General features: G+C 35.4%; 1 protein-coding gene across 1 annotated transcript in view; it reads left to right on the top strand.

Annotated features, from left to right (window-relative positions):
* Window positions 1–18,479, top strand: part of LOC138705118 (matrix metalloproteinase-2-like) — a 672,465-nt gene that overhangs the window by 387,654 nt on the left and 266,332 nt on the right. Inside the window, exon 3 of the mRNA XM_069833774.1 lies at window positions 3,784–3,944. Coding sequence (XP_069689875.1) covers window positions 3,784–3,944 — 161 coding nt within the window. The remainder of the gene's footprint in view (window positions 1–3,783; window positions 3,945–18,479) is intronic.

The raw sequence follows: 18,479 nt of genomic DNA on the forward strand, positions 1-18,479 counted from the left end.
AATAGAAACTTCCAATATTTGTCCCAAATTAAGATTTTTCCAGAATAATAGTTTCACATTGAGGCCCACCCATTTATACCTATTTCCAAGATTACTAGCTGTTTGCGAATCATAGTTAAGCGCTCACTTGGTCTTGTTTCAGACTTCGTTTCCTATGAAAAGTTTACACATTTACTGAACGATGTAGTGCTATTATTCTTTGAGTTTACTTCTCTGAATTTATTTTATATCTCTGCCTGTTAACACATAATTCTTTGATATCTAGTTTATTTTTATTAGAAATGCACTTATTATTTACGCTTTCAATTATATATTTCGAAGAAAAATTTTTGTACAGTAGTGGCAAAAAAACCGGACCGATCCTTGTAGCTGAGACAAAAGAATCATGTGCTGTGTATTGTGTCAAACTGTGGTAATTTCAATATGGATAATGAACTCAGAGGTATGTACTGCTATTTAATGCAAAAATCAGTGGCGTAGCATGAAATTTTGAGCAGGGGAAGCTAACTCAAGTTGTCTTTCATGTACATATGAGAAAACGTATTACAAAAATATAGTCTTAAAATAAATAGTAGTCAATGTCAATGTCAATGTCAAGTCAGCAGTCCGAAGATTGGTTGGAACCTCGTAACACCAATAAGGCATGACCTCAAATGGTGCGTAGTAAAATATGATTTCATGGTTTACACATATCTCTAACAAATAGACACGGTCATTTGTCTTTTAAATCGCACTTTTGTTCGTAAGTCAGTCTTGATAATAGAATTGTCCTAAAAATTCAAGTAAATTGGTGTCAGGAACTGTTATTTCACTCATTATTTATTATATCAGCCGCAATGCACACTAACACTTCAACTGAACAAACCCTCACGAAAGGGATAACTCGAAAACTTTCAATGTAAAAGCTAGCTTCTTCCGTGCCTTGCGACAAGGGTAGTTTAGTTAGAAAGGGATGGAGAATCTGCGGGATGGGTTACACAGAAGAATGAGTGAAAGAAACCAGTCTGCTTGGAAGCTAGTGTGTGCAGGCTTCTTGTTTACTGCTGCATCACAAATCATCCTGAGCTGCCGCATCACAATATTTAACGCATAAATATAAACTCTATTAAAATTAATAAATAATTTTGTTCATAAACTGCAGGTTTATTATGAAATTATTATTATTAACTGGAGAAGCTGAGCTTTTTAGCTTACATTGACGCTACGCCACTGGTAAAAATACACAGTTATCTTTGCCGAATAGAGGTAGAAATGTAATATTGATGCTAGATGGAAATAAAACTCTCAAAGTTTTTTCGTCTGTAAGTTTGAGGCACTGAAGGAAACAAAAAACGGTAGAATCGAACAAATGCAATACATTTCATTGTTACAATTAATTATGCAAGTTGGATGTGTTTTGTGACTAGCAAAATTTGAATCTGTGACTCTGAAATCAGCTACAAGGATCGGTCCGGTTTTTTTTTTGCCACTACTGTACATAACAAAATTGCTATGTAAACTTTTTTTACAGCTCACTGTTGTCCTTTCTATGCTTGTAGAATAGTACATTCCTAGAATTACGTACGATACTATAATATTAAGGGGGGTGATGGGTGAAATTTCTATTTTCTACATTTGTCAAGCTACGTCCTTGATTTTTTGTACACATAATCGCCATGTGATAGTTGATGTGGTGAAGTTTCATTTCTGGGAGTCAATTAATTTCTGAGTTATTAACAAAAATATTCTAAAAAAATTTCTTTTTCAAAATGAAATGTGTTGCTCAATTTTTGAGTAAAATGTTTGAAATTTTTTTTGCAAGACCAGTGGAATATTTAGAAAAACATCACGTATCAGTTTTCCTATATCTTTACTACAAAAGGGGGAAAAAATTTTATGACCACTGCATATCTAAAAATATAAATTTCCCATTGGCGCTATAAATATTTCATTTTTTTTTTTAAAGCTATTCATTTAATCATAAAACTCATGCGCTCTTTTGTTAATCGCAGCTTATACAACATGCAGTAGAAATTGTGAGAACCTTTTACACTTAGAACCTAACGAAAAGTACTGAAAAAAAAGCGTGAGAAAACAGCTTGTAAAATTTGCATAGAATTGAAGTTCATGGATGTTGGTCATAATCGGCCATGCAGTTTAAAATAGACACTTCCAATATTTGTCCCAAATTGAGATTTTTCCAGAATAATAGTTTTACATTGAGGCCCAATTTTTGTGCTTTCGAATGCCGCAGAGCATTGGAACATATAAATAAGAGATCTCTGATTCATTTTTACAAGAATACGAAAATGCGACTTTTGACTGAAAATGACCAAAATTTCATCCATCACTCCCCTTAATTCTTGTAGATATTGATGTGAACGTGAGTTCAATTATGTGCCAACGTTAAGAATGTTGGAAAGACGTTGCGTACACAAGGAATCTATATACGTAATACAGCATTTAATTTAATTGTTTGCTGTTTTACATTGTATTTTGGAATTTATATTATACGTGAAAAATACAGTCGTCTTGGAAGAACATTTATGTAAAAAACAAGACAAAATATATAAGGTAAATGGTGTCCTATGGATGCGAAAATTGAATCCTAAACAGATCAAATAGGAGGAAAGTAGTTATTGCTGAAATGATATTTATTTTATGCTCGACCATGCCGAAATGTAGTAATTATACACCTTGTAGTAGCCCTTTAATGGACCTCATTAAAGTACATCTATTCATTATAATTCAGTTGTTCAGCCGATGAGAAATCACCATTGTACCACTATAAAACCGCAAGTATCGATTATTCTCGGATATGCAATCGAAAGACAATTAGCGAAAAGTTACGGACGCTGGAAATCCAATACCGTTGCAGAAGGTTATGTTCCGTTACTATAATAATTAGCGTTAATTGTAAATAATATTCAAATAAATTCAATTTGTCATCTCGATTTTTCAAATCTAAATCAATTTCCAGGTTATATCAAGACTAATGTTCATGTTATTCTCTAGATTATATCAAGGTCAATGACATTCGTGCCTCGGAAAAAATCAATACTTTCGCGTCTGCGCACATCTCACAATTCAGGTCAGTTCCGCTCCTCACTTACATAACCATAACATGAATACTTATGAATAATTTCAAGTTAGAAATATGGTCGAGCATAAAAAGTCGTATGAAACTTGCCTATCCTAATGGTAATTAAGACGCTCGTATGAAAATTATGAAACTCGCTTGCGCTCGTTTCATAAACGAACATACTCGTGTCTTAATTACTACCATTATAGGCTCGTTGCATAATGTACTATTGTAAGACCACTGGTAGGCTATTACACTTAAAAAAAAAAAAAACAAACAAAAGAAACGCATACGTCAGAGATGAATTGGGTTTCGTACACTCTGATAGAAAGGATGGAAAAAATGAAGAAAAATTAAAATGATTGAGAATGCCACATGAGGGTATGATTAAAGCTTTCTTTAACTATAAACCAACTTTCGTAGTAGAGGCAGACCACTGACCAGGTAGAGACCAAGAAAACTCTCGAAGTCTTGAAGACGGAACAAGCCAACAGACATGAACCTTGATGATGATGATGATGATTATTATTATTATTTTATTATTATTATTATTATTATTTTATTATTATTATTTTATTATTATTTTCTTATTATTATTATTTTATTAATGTTACTATTATTATTATTATTATTATTATCATCATTATCATTATTATTACAGTCTATCACTTTAGTTCAGTTGTACAGAGTCTTAACGCTACAATATCGAATCTCTTGTCTAGCATTACGGCAACATTCCTGAAACGGGAGAGATGGACGAAGCCACGATAGCGCTGATGAAGAAGCCACGATGTGGTCTGCCCGACATCACATCCACCCACTTCAGAAATAAACGCTACACTCTCCACGGCCAGAAGTGGCATTACACCAATCTCACGTGGAGGTAAGTGCTGCATTCATTCATCTATCTGTGCTAAAGTTTGTGACAGATTATTCTGCTCGTCACTTCCTCGTTTACAACATTATCTGTTACATTTACGTAAAGACCATTTATTCAGCATATTCTTTAATATATTAGCCTACTTATCGGAGATGGGCAAAGATTTCGGTTGCTTAGTCACGCCAATAATGTCACTCGCTACTCATAGAAAAAGGGATTTCGGACAGCAGAAATTGAGAATACGATTTAATATATAGCTCGATTCAGCGTTAATGGCCCCTGTCCTTGGTGGTTTGGCTAGTGAGCGAGCTGTGTGTTGCGTCATATGAAAGAAATTTAATCACAAATGTGCATAGGAGGGGAAGAGGAAAGAGGAAGAATGAAAATAATATCTATGCTGGAAGCTGAGGGACACTCAAGTCAAGAAAATATGTCATCATGACATTGTTTAGTCAACAGACGTATAGTCCCGTCGCTCTTATTTCCGGCAGCCAATCACGTTGCAGGTCGGCTACATTTAAACGTGTGAGTCTTGTGATTCGCAGATGATGACGTTATGTATTTCCTAAGGCTCGATAAATACTTAAAATAATCGCCCGCCATTTGGCTCTTTCATTGGCGTTCGCAGAAAGCACATGAGGACATTATTTTCCGCTCAATTATTTGCTCAATTACAGTGCGTTTGATTTATTATCATAGCAGCTACAACATGATAGTGTTTAACGGTGTGGCAAATAGATTCCTCGTCTGGTAGCTCGGCAACGAAAGAACAAAAATGGCGAACGATACTATCTACCTAGACTTTATAGAAATATAGAGCCTTCACTTCCTAAGACGTAAGCAAAGAGGAGGAGTCACGCCGGGAATCAGCGTCGTGACTATAGTGGGTAGTATCAGGGCTGTGGAAGAATACTGTGTTTTAAGACGGAATGTACCGCGACATGATAAGAAGGAAGTATTAGGTGTTATGACTGCGCGGCCTGACCTGTGTGACCCATTATAACATCAATTTAAAAACCATGCGCTCTCCTGCATATGTTATTTCCTGTATGGAGAGATTAAAAGACCAGGAGATTAACAGTGATCTAATTTTGTAACTAGGATAGTATCAATATGTGTGAATCAATGTTATGGTTTGTGCTGTGAGAGCTAGCCAATAGAGATAAGAGCACCCACGTGTGTGACCTTATGACATCTTATGACATCAACATTCATTCACAGCATTACCCCGCTTCGTCTCATTCCCCAAAGACTTTCTCATGGTTGGAGTACAGTAACTCGCTTTTAGTCTATCTCATACATGGGTACAATTTTCGGTTACGTGAGGCACTCGATTTGAAATAATTTGTTTACTAGGTGAGGAGACTGCAGAGTCGGATGGGAAATATAAACTGCTGTGACCTGCATCACCTTATCGTAATCGCTAAGGCGGTCAGTGGCGAATTATTAGGAAAGCGCTTGGTTAACATGAGACTCTCTAAAACTTTTATTGAATTTGGCAAATTAATTCGGCAGCTGTAATCATAAACGTCTTTACTGTTTCTCCATCATTGAAATTGCGTAACTAGCCAATAATATTCCATCACGTTGTCTACGTTTATTTTCTTGAATATTCTGGAGTTTATCAAGATTACTTAATAGATTTGCACGTTCTAAAATAATTTCAGAAAATCATATTTCGTTTTCTACGCACATTCGATTTTTTTTTATAAATTTCTTTTGGAAATAATACGTACAAACAATATTTAATTCCTCGTACCTTTTAATGCAGCGTGTTTAAGGTATAATGTCGTATTTAGTATACTATGCAAATGTTAAGATCGTAAATTGTCTTCTGAATAGTATGAAAAAAATAACATTTAATTTGTCTTACCTTCTAATTCAGCATGTTCTTTATAACATAAGGAGTAATGTCGTTGTATATTAAATTTATTAATGCCTAATAGGATTTTCGAGCATAACATACATCGTATGTTCTCCCCTTCTAAACAGCGAAACAAAACTTCCTCCCATTTCTCATGAAATAATCGTTTTCTAACGCGTACACACTGCTTTGATAATGCCATTATGCCATCACTGATATTGCTTATGAAACCGATATAGAACTTGCCCACGCCTAGGAGCTACGTGAGGGAGGAACGGGGACTGTGAAGATGATGTCACTTAGAGCGATAAGCTCTGTGAAGGTCAGTGAGGCACAAATTCTCAAGTGAGACACGATGCCCAAGTATGGTGTATCTACTTACTTTTTGCACGGGCCAAAATCCCTGAATCAAGCACAGCTCTTGTAGATTGGAAAAGGAGACAAGTGAATATGTTTTTTAACTTCACATATTTTTCTTATAGAAAGAATTGAGAATACGATTTAATGTACAGCTCTTGTATGTTGGAAAAGTAGACAAGTGAATATGTGAGATTTATTTGATGTGTCATCTGATTGCTATAATGTGCACGTCATACATTTTTGTAGAAGAAAGCCTAGCCATTGTAGTATTCTGCTGTTCACAAGTGCCACTATAGGACTGTTTGGATCTTTCACACGCTTCTCTGTTCACTATTTTTTTTTTTTTTTAGGATTATCCATACAACCTTGTCTAGAATGGGCTAAAAATATAATATCAAAATTTTGTTTTCGAAAGTAATAAGAGATTTTTTTTCCTTTCTTGTGTTGGAATCCACGTTTATGTTAAATATAAAAGAACAGGTAATGTTAGTATTTTGAAGACTCGTAGTTTTGTTATTGTAGAGTGGAGTTTGGAACCCAGGATTTTTTAGAGACTGTAGTAGCATTTGGTAATCAGTGTGTGATTTTCTTCTGAAACAGGCTTTCATCGTTAATTTTACATTCCAGGTATTTCAGTTCTACTTTCTGAAATTATCAGTCTTATGCCTTACATGTGTTTATATTATTTAAGTGCCTTGATACGTTCAAAATGAAATAGTACACGATATTATGTTTACAACGTTTTTATTTTTTCGGTTGTTGCACAGACAACTCTCTATTATCAACTCCAATTTCATTCCGAAGAATATGTTATGAAATGAGTAGAAGCCGTACAACGTATTTCGTGATTTCTGTTATAGGTACTCCCCACGAATTGCATGTTCCAGAAATCAAACCTTCCCCTCTATATTTCTGGAAGTTTATCTTTATCTCTTCCATCAGCAGGAGGGAGGGCTGCACAAACCATAGCCGACATTCCCTTCGCTGTATTTACGTTCTGTATGGAAGTTCTCCCATTCATTATACTTCTTTTCATTGCTACTTATTTGTTATTTATTTCAGTTTTCATCTGTACGTGTATGTTCTTCAACTTCGATAAATACCTGACTGAAATACCTTTTTGATCGTCCTTACTTATCACGTGTGCCCAGTGGCGGTGCGTCAATAAGAGCACAAGAGCACGTGAACACCTTGTTTCCATTCATGCACGACTAGTTTTATTATTTAATACCGTATTGACGTAGTGGAGATGTATAATATCAGAATCTAGTATTTTAAACTTCCCGCATCTTGCATAAACTTCTTATGTAAACTTGGCAACATCCGTTCACGTACAAGCCGTGCTCTTTTCAAGAAGGTTACAGAAATTTCACGCATGCGCGGAAGAAAATTGTCTTTCGCTGGCCGCTTATAACTCGTCAAGAGCACAAAGCGTTAAGTGAACAGTGAATCTATCCTACAGATGTCAGGTGCATCGATGCCTATCGTTTACGTGCTATATCTCGAGGAGAAAATTTAATAAGTCTGTATTTTAGCCTGCAGGTGTCAGCATCACTCTGTCGGAACGTTTACTTTATGTGGATGTGTGTACAGTGCTGCTACGAGAGTGTAGTTTGTGAATTACTGTACTTCAGTGTTGGCATATAGCATAGTTTGGCTTTCAAAGACGTGCTGGCTGAATGTGATGGTGGTATAAATTTAAGTATCTGTATGGTAGTGTATATTATTTAAGAATAATATTTACTGGCATGCATTTATAGTAATCAATCTATGCGAATGGGATTACAGTACTGGTATAGGCTATAGTGTATCAGTGTGTTGTGAATCAAAATATATTACTGAACACACGCTTTTGTAGGTAAATTATATTATGTATTAATTTTTAACAAACGTAAACAGAGGGCGCTTTTACCTGTTTAAGTAATTTTGAAGAGTAAAGAACTGGGTAAACTGGCTTACCAGGAAAAATTGGAAATAAAAAAGACTAGGTTTCATTATTAATATTATTATTATTATTATTATTATTATTATTATTATTATTATTATTATTATTATTATTATTACTCGTATTATATGTTGTTTTGAATTTATATACGGTTCTTTCGACAGTGAAACATTGGAATCATGATATTTCATATTAGGCTAAAAACGTACGATTTCAAATTCCCTTCGATTTTGGAACACAAAATTGTGAACACACATCATATTTTATCACGAGCCGCACTGCGTGTGCCACTGTATCCCATTCTGATTGGCTGAAACTCGATCGAGAGGTAGATTTTTCAAGAGAAACAGTGCAATGGGTTCCATGACACAATTATCGATTAGTTCTTACCCAAGTTTCCTTCTTACTGACAGATAACTCAGTATGCCTTGAGGCTACGAGGGAGCGTGCTTTTACCTTTTTCCAAAAGGATTCTGTGACAGCACGTTCAGCTATGGACGAACCTTAGTATTCCAGTATGGAATTATCGGTAGAAATATGTGACTCCTTCGATCCCCAGATCAGCCTAACCTAACCCCTTGTGACTTCTATCTCTGAAAACTCTAAAAGATAAATTGTACAGAAATAACTCATATATCCTGATAGAACTAAAAAATAGAATCCGAGTAAACTTTGCCTCCATTTCTCAACGGTAACTACAGCGAATGATACATCACTTTTTAATAGTACATTATGCAACGAGCCTATAATGATAGTAATTAAGACGCGAGGATGTTTATGAAACGAGCGCAAGCGAGTTTCATAATTTTCATACGAGCGTCTTAATTACCATTATAGGCAAGTTTCATACGACTTTTTATGCTCGACCATATTTCTAACTTGAAATTATTCGTAAGTATTCATATTATTGTTATGTGAGTGCAATAGCCTACCTCATGAATTGTGATATGTGCGCAGACGCGAAAGTATTGATTTTTTTCCGGGAAACGAATATCGACGACCTTGATAATACCACAGTCTACTATATACAGTCGCGAAGCTCAATATGTAGTAAAAATGCAAACATGGGTAGTTGCCCACCACTAGGATCGCTACTATCGCCTCATCATCGCAGATCTCTCTCCTAGCAGACGACAAAATATGTTACACTTTCGTTGTCGTGTTCTTTTGGAAAAATTAACACCTTCCTTCCATTATTGAAAATGCATAAAGTTAATTTATTATTTTAATGAAGTATATTAAATTCCACCATAAACTCGAAGATACCTGCAAGAAATAGGTTAATATTATTTTTGTTTGTGCAAAAGGAATTGAAATTTACTATAATAGCTTCACTCATTCAAGATTATAGCGATAATTAACTATGAAACCAATAAATATTAATTTTCATTTCCCTTTACAACAATAATAATGGAAATATGACTTAATGGATTAACTTATTTACGTGTACCGGTACTTGTAGTGTATGCTTACGTAGTTAACAAAGTGGGATGAGGTTAAGCAATAATAATCACACCAGAATTGGAAATAAAACGTGATCAATAAATTTTATTGTAACAGACTTTTTCTACGTCTCTAGTAAAGTAATAAATAAAAAATAACAACAAAATTAACAGCTACAATTAAAAACATACCCTTTGAAAAAAAAAGTAGGCCTAAGCAATAATAATCCCACCAGAATTGAAATAAAACGTGATCAATAAATTTAATTAAAACAAACTTAATTTTTCTACGTCTCTAGTAAAATATTATTATTCCAATTATTGTATTTTAGCCATTAACATTTTCATTACAACCAATAACGAACATTTCACAAGCATCAATGTGAAATACGCAACGAGCTAGCACTCCATGGAAATACAACACAGTCCAAAGTCGACCGTGGACAGTCTATTGTTTCTAGTTGCTAACCGCTTGAAGCGCTTTATCACGAGATTTGCAAAAAATCACCTCAAGCTTCGCGACTGTATATAGTAGACTGTGATAATAGTAAGATAAACAATAGTCTTGATATAACCTTGAAATTGAATTCGACATTGAAAAACGAGATGACAAATTGAATTTATTTGAATATTATTTACAATTAACGCTAGTTATTATAGTAACAGAACATAACCTTCTGCGACAGTATTGGATTTCCAGCCTCCGTGACGTTTCCCTCATCTTTCGATTGCATATCCGAGAATAATCGAAAACCTGAACTTTAATGAATAGGTGTACTTTAATGACATGCATTAAAGGACTGCTACCAGGTGTGTAATTACTACATTTCGGCATGGTCGAGCATAAACATTTTTAAACACGTGCAATAAATATTTGGAACAAGAAAGCTGACGGGATTCCGCATTGTCTTTCTTAATTCAGGTGATTAAATGATGATTTAAGGGCTTGCATTAGTAGGCCTAATATTTTGCATTTGTTGTGTGTCGAATTGCCTATACAGCGCGGCGCATTACCGATAGCAAGCTCCAAGGAAAATAGAAAGCTCTTCTGCGTAACCGGAGTCTGCGAGGAGATCGGCGGAGAAATGTCAAGGGACAATAACAATAATAGGTAACTGATATTTAGCTACATCTTCCTTCGTATTTTCAAGAAATTAATATTCGTAGATATTTTATGCTCGACCATGCCGAAATGTAATAATTATACACCTGGTATACCTTTAATAGACCTCATTAAAGTACACCTATTCATTAAAGTTCAGGTGTTCCACCAATCAGAAAACACCATTGTAGCAATATGAAAGCGCAAGTATCGATTATTCTCGGATATGCAATCGAAAGACAACTAGGGAAACGTCACGGAGGCTGGAAATCCAATACTGTCGCAGAAGGTTATGTTCTGTTACTATAATAATTAGCATTAATTCTAAATAATATTCAAATAAATTCAATTTGTCATCTCGTTTTTCAATGTCTAAATCAATTTCAAGGTTATATCAAGATTAATGTTTATTTTACTCTCTAGTTTATATCAAGGTCAATGTGGACATTTGTTCCTCGGAAAAAATCAATACTTTCGCGTCTGCGCACATCTCACAATTTACGAGGTATTGCACAAGGTCAGTTCCGCTCCTCAGTCAGATAAGAATAAAATGAATACTTCTGAATAATTTCAAGTTAGAAATATGGTCGAGCATAAAAAGTCGTATGAAACTTGACTATAATGGTAATTAAGACGCTTGTATGAAAATTATGAAACGAGCGCAAGCGAGTTTCATAAACATACTCGCGTCTTAATTACTACCATTATAGCCTCGTTGCATAATGCACTATTCTAAATGTTGAAGTGGGCTGGATGCGGTAAAACATTGAACCAATTTAATGGAGCGTACTTCTCGGTGTAGTGCAGCGGTGAGCAGATTCCTGCACTCCGTGCATGTACTGTGCCAGACTGGAACGGCGTACTTATTTAATACACGCGGAACCGGTTCTCATCAGAAACGGTACCGTAACACGTGAAATGGATTAAGGATTAGCGAGTTGTTTCGATGATGCACGCAAAATGAAAGAAACCACGTATATAATAAGTAACTTCAATAGTTTAAACAGTGAAATTATTTATAATGTAGCAATTTTTCTTTAATAAAGAGAATGATTTAAAGAGGTCAATTCATGAATATCACGGCAAAAAACTTCAGTGTTGAAATATCAGTTAACAAGACCAAAGTACAAGCGGAGTTTTACTGTATTAGCCCGTAAAATTGGAACCACTGGGAGTAGAAATGTTTATTTTTGTTTCTGTGTGTTCAGAAAACATTAAACATTCATCATATATACAGGGACATCGTTTTATTTTTACTTCAATTTTTATTGTACCTGAGTTTTTGAATGTACTTCACTCCCACCCCTTCTACTAATGAAGCTCAACCGTCCTCCACACAGATCCAAGACCGCATATACAGTCATAGCAGCCTTACGGTCATAGTAAACAGTACGTTCCAAAAATATATTCGCGTTTTCCAGTGACGAAAGAGCTTTCAATATTAAATCATTTTCGCACAGGTACTGTCGTCCATTTGCCTACGTCGCATCCCGGTTTCCCCCCCACCAGCTTTTATTCGCCAGCTAGTGGCTGGGCTGTCTTAGCTCTTTTCTGAGAACATTAATTTCTGTTAGGAATTGGACGTCTACGTAATATTATACAACTGTTTAAAATAACTTAAATAAAAGAGCCTCGTTAAGTAAATAACTGTCACGTGATTTCCCCCTTTCTACGACTCTACGACATAACCACTTGGACGGACAGTAAATAGTATGTCTGAGTAATTTTATCTTTTCGGATCGGGCGGAAGTGAAGATTGAATTTACAGTGCGTAAGGTACTCTTTCGTAGAGTGGGTACAGAATTATTTCAACATGAGTTACTAGTACGAAGGACGAAACTGGTAATTGGGATTAGGTACAATAGTCTATAGTGCGATAATATGCACATTAGAACTGAAGACTGTATCGAAATCAACGGCCACCATTTTAAAAAATGTGTATAAATATCCATATTATGATTATTTTTCAATTTAACTTCATTCTCTATATTGTACGCTAATGTGCTGTAGACAGTATAATATACGCTGCATAATGAATACGTCCACATGGACAGTTCAGTTCGTGAGTAAAAACACTCATTGTTAATACCGTACTGTATTTTGATTAAACAAGAACCTAATGAAAATGATCAAACTCAAAATCGCGATTTTTCCTAGTTTACGTAAATGGATGAACTACTTTTCTTCCCTCCTATACCTAGTAAAGTGATTTGTTTGTACATTACGCCAGTATCATCGAACTCCAATCGTGGAAGGAGGTAGCAAACGGCGTTAATCCAAAGACATAGCCAGGTTAATATTAAACATGTTAGTAAAAATAAAATGATGTCCCTGTACATGCAGGGTCTTGAGACTTTCTGAGCGGCGAGTCTGAGTGCCCATATGTTGCAACGCAGCACTGCCGCTATTGGCTATCGCCGATAAGCGGACACACCTGAAAACGGCAGGAGGTTTGAGCGCGACTATAGTAACATATTACACTAGTCAGACTTCAGATTATACAAACAATTATTCTTACTCTGACACATATCGTCAAGTGAGATGTACTGTCTGATAATAAATGTACAGATCAGCCAGTATTTCAATCACAGGGATTGAATCTCGTTAAGAATTGCAAATATGTTTAAACTGAGCCGAGACGATTTGCAAAAGCCAATGACTTCGTTGTTAAGTGCTCAGCAGTGAAAACCTACCGACCACCTAGATTTTAACCCATAGATTATGCGGAAATGACTTGTAAGCAAACATAGCACGAATGGAAAGTTCGTGTTACTGCAGATAACCGAAGGTTGGACAAACACTGCATCTGACCATCTGACAGGAGACAGAGATTGTTGAAAACACGAAGTTCGGTACAATGCCTCTTTCTTATATTGATTGCTATAGTGAGGATGATGATAACGATGACGATGATCATTAGGTACCATGGTTTTAATTAGACCTAAGAAAAATTTAATCCGAGAAAACAAGACAGTAGATTTTCTCTCCTTAAAAATTAATTCCTTGTGAATAAATTTTAATTCAAAGTGACGTCATAATCATTAGTATCATCATAATCATCGTCATCATTATCATCACTGCCTCTACAGTCCGATGTCGGCCCTGACCTCCTCCAGGAAATTTCCCCATCTTTTCCTGTCCTGACAACCGTCTTCCAATTCCTACAGCGAACTTCCTCGGGTTGTTTTATACACCATTTTTCCATCTGAGCTTAGATCTACCACGTCTTCGCTGGACACCGGGACGAGTCTGTCTATATTAGAATGAATACTATTACTACTTACACGTAAAGCAGTTACGAGATGATAGGCTGTTGTATGTGTACGAGCAATATTTTTCATCAGGTTGATTTTAGAAAACAAAAATGTTAGCAGACATAAGTGGATTCAAAGATTGCCAACATCTTAGCTACGAAATTACGTAAGTTAAAAGACTTGTCGTCAGGTAATAATTCATACAATTCCTTGGTGTTTTTACCTGGCATTTGAAAAAGGATATTTTTCTCTGTGACTCGCCTATGTGTTGAAATGCAATAAATTGATCGAACTGCATTTTCAGCTAATAGTTATTGTAGGTTGGCTTTCCATTATCAAATCTTTCTTGAAGATTCTTGAAATCTCACTATTTTAACCTACACAACAAATTACATTAAAGTAACACTTGCTTTATCGCATGTAACAACTATTTTATTAATATAAACCATTTTTAACAATCCTGTTTAAACTCTTACCTCAAGTTTATGTTTACCAAAATTCTTCAAGATCGAAGTGTCGTCTGATATTATAATGTTTTATATAAATCTCAACTGAATAGTTGAGATATTGAATTTTACATTTATTCATAACAATAAAATAGTCTTGTTCTTATGTTTCTTGGAAATTAAAACGAAACCTACAATCTATCCGCCATATCGATCACTTTACACACCCCTGATTAGAACGCTATGGTATCGAGCTCAACCTCTGCTTGCTGTACGTACACGCATACAGGTAGAATATTTGTGGAGGAAGATATGAAGGGGTAGTGTATACAATGCCCGCTCGTGAGCATTATGCCCATCCCTGATCTAGGACCAAATCCCACAGCCGATTTTGAGTAAATCATAGTCCGTGCTCTTCCTGATAAATAACATAAAATTAGAGCTCGGAATATAATATGATAGAAAAAAAAAACATTAGGAAGGATTTGTACCGAATGAGGCGAGATGAATAAGAAAGAATGTATACAGGAAGAGGCTAGATGAATAAGAGAGTATATGTACCGAAATAGGTCAGATGAACACTAGAAAGACATTTTAAAATCAAGTGTTAGTATTATTCTAGAAATAAATATCTGTGCCGAAATGGATATAGAATGAAACTCGGAAATACCTAACATAAATACGTACTTGACTGTGGTCTGTTGGTCATTATACTGGCTTCCAGATCAGGAGGTCTGGGGTTCGATTCCCGGGCTCGGTGAATTTTTCTTGAAGAAGAAGAATTCCCTGGGTGACTAGAGTCTGGAAATTTGTATGAATGTGAGTTTGCCGGGTTAATATTAATTAACCAATCATCACAAATATAAAAATACATCAGGACTGTCGTTGGGCAGGTTGAACACACGTTTCAGCGTCACATTGTTGACAAGTAACTCCATCTGTTAGCACAACCATAAAGCATCTAATAGATGCTATAGAGTTACCAACAACGAAAAAAAAAAAAAAGACGTACTTGGTATACTCAGAGAGACTGACAGGGTGCCAAAAATGAGCATTTACTTGGAAATAATGAGATCGAATTTTTGTAGCACCGTAATACCCTGCTGTAATTGTATAAGTTAGGAGAAAAATCAGCTTTAGTGGGTAAAAAACCTGTTAAGGTGATATGTACCGGTAACGATAATAATTATGTAACTTTATAATCAATTTTTTTAAGCAGTTAACATCCTATAACTTTGTTATAACAAATCACAAAATATAGAAATCAATAATTTTATTTACGTAAAGATTATTATTATTTTTTGGTCCTACAGAATATATGTTATGGTAACAATTGTTATTATAGGAGAAAAATTCGCTCCGGAGTCGGGGATCGAACCCAGGTCCTTGGTTCTACGTATCAAGTGCTCTAACCACTGAGCTACGCCGAAGTTCGATCCACAGCACCGGATAGAATCCCTTTCCTCTAGTGTTTTTCCCTTTGTGACCTGACTACAAATTTGACATATAATGACAGTTGACTTAATATAATATTCTCCATTCTGGAGTAATTAATTTTTTTTCTTGCTACTAAATATATAATTATTCAGTAAGTTTCACAACAGACAAATTGTTATGTAATCCACAGTTTGGAAGATAGACAGATTCGATTTGCAGTTCAAACTTCACTTTTCACAGATATTTGGTCCCTGTATAAACATCAGGAAATTTCACATAATTATGACAGAAGTGAAACCGCTTATGGAGGGGTGTTCTTAAATTTTTGGCAAGAGCTGTACTGTATGCGAGTTACTCTACTTATGCCTCTCTTTTTCATTGTTTTTCACCTTTTAAATTTGCCGATAAACCGAACAAGCTGAAAAATTGATAAACTTACGGCCCTAATAATAATTAATTCGGAATATCGACGTTCTCCAGATCTACTCTACGAGTCTTTTCGAACACGCGCCACTTTATCATGTATAACGACATGCTCGCTATCTCGCGGGGAAATGTGCAGTGCAACTCCAAATCGTATGGATTGTCCTGCGCTCTACTGGAAGTTCGTGCAATGACATGAAGCTACAACGTTTATCATGTTGCTATGGCGCTTACAAGAGACTGTTTGTCACGTGATTTCGTCAGCCGTTAGACTCCGTAACAGGAAATCAAATAAATAAGACAAGACTTTTTATTCGTGTGAAACGCTTGTGATGATAATTCGACATTCAAAATGCTTTGTTATTTCTTAGGATTATCATCCGTCCGGCAAAAGGAGGACATGTCATCTTTTTTAATCATTTTATCCTGTACGGCAGGCATTAAAAAAATTGAAATGTCCGGTATTTCGCATTTCAACTAGAATTAATATTTAACGTAACTTGAACAGCAACATCACAGGAGTAAAGGCTGGTTCACAATAAACCGGGAACGGACACGGCAACGAGAACGAGAACGGAAATAATGTTAATGTTAAAATAAATGCATTTAAATGTGAGCATTCACAATAGTTAACTGTGAATGCTCACATTTAAATATATTTATTTTAACAATATTTCTGTTCTCGTTCTCGTTTCTGTTTCAGGTTTATTGTGAACCAGCCTTAAGCTGTCCCACTCACATATTATTGGCTATTGCACAACTGCATCCAACATGCTGCTGACAGTTTTCCTATTCTTTTATTTTTTATTTTAGTAGGTTATTTTACGACGCTTTATCAACATCTTAGGTTATTTAACGTCTGAATGAAATGAAGGTGATAATGCCGGTGAAATGAGTCCGGGGTCCAACACCGAAAGCTACCCAGCATATGCTAATATTGGGTAGAGGGAAAATCCCGGAAAAAAACCTCAACCAGGTAACTTGCCTCGACCGGGAATCGAACCCGGGCCACCTGGTTTCGCGGCTATGCGCGCTAACCGTTACTCGACAGGTGTGGACCAGTTTTCCTATCGATGTGTAGAGTAGGGATACTAAAATTTTTCAATTAGCCTATTTCAGTATCTTTAAGGCCCATTCACAATGAAAATTAAACATAACGTAATTGTTAAGGCTGATTCACAACAAACCGGGAACGGGAACGAGAACTGAAATAATGTTAAAATAAATGTATTTAAATGTGAGCATTCACAATTAACAATCGTGGAGCGCTGAAGTATACGACAGAATATGAGGAAATGGCGTCGTTGTTATGTATCTTTGCGGTTATGTTTATGTCTCCATCATGAATGATGTGATTTTACCGTAACGTTTACATTCTTAAGTTAAAGGCTGGTTCACCATAAACCGGAAACGGAAACGACAATGAGAACAAGAACGGAAATATTGTTCAAAATAAATATATTTAAATTTGAACATTCACAATTAACTTTCACGTTGCCGTTCCCGAGCTCCGGCAAGCTTCTCGTTAATTGTGAGTGCTCATATTTAAATAAAAAATTGATTTTAACAATATTCCCGTTCTCGATAACGTTTCCGTTCAAGGTTTATTGCCGACCAGCCTTTACAGACAACCAGGATAAATTATCAACAGGACGTCCTGCAAAAAGATTGTACGTAACAGCCACATGCCCTATTACATGTTTGGAAGATGATGATTTTTGTTTTTCAAATAGTCCATACGGATGACATTAAATTAATAAATGATTAAGAATATTTAATTCACTACAATATGCAAATATTTATTTATTTATTTATTTATTTATTTATTTATTTATTTATTTATTTATTTATTTATTTATTTATTTATTTATTTACTAGCCGTACCCGTGCGCTCCGCTGCACCCGTTAGAAATAAATATGAAGTAATTGCATAATTAAAATAGGACATTTGATCCAGGGAACATCCGTGTTTGATAGAAGGATAAATAGTTTATTATGTTACTTAATTTAAATTGTAGGAAAAAATTAAAATGCGATCAAGTTTTCTGTGCATAAGAAGCTATTTTAATCTTACCTGTCCTCGATTCACTCAGAAGTTACTGTAATAACATTATAGCATTATGTCCATCTAGAGAAACTACACTCTCCAATGGTGAATTAATAATTGATTATACAAATCGGTTAATTTAGCTTCCGATATTACTTCATACAAACACAGAAACATTCTCTGTAGGCTATGTTTCATAACTTCGATTGTTGTTGTCC

Source organism: Periplaneta americana, chromosome 1 (genome assembly GCF_040183065.1).
Source record: "Periplaneta americana isolate PAMFEO1 chromosome 1, P.americana_PAMFEO1_priV1, whole genome shotgun sequence".
NCBI classification, from domain to species: Eukaryota; Metazoa; Arthropoda; class Insecta; order Blattodea; family Blattidae; genus Periplaneta; species Periplaneta americana.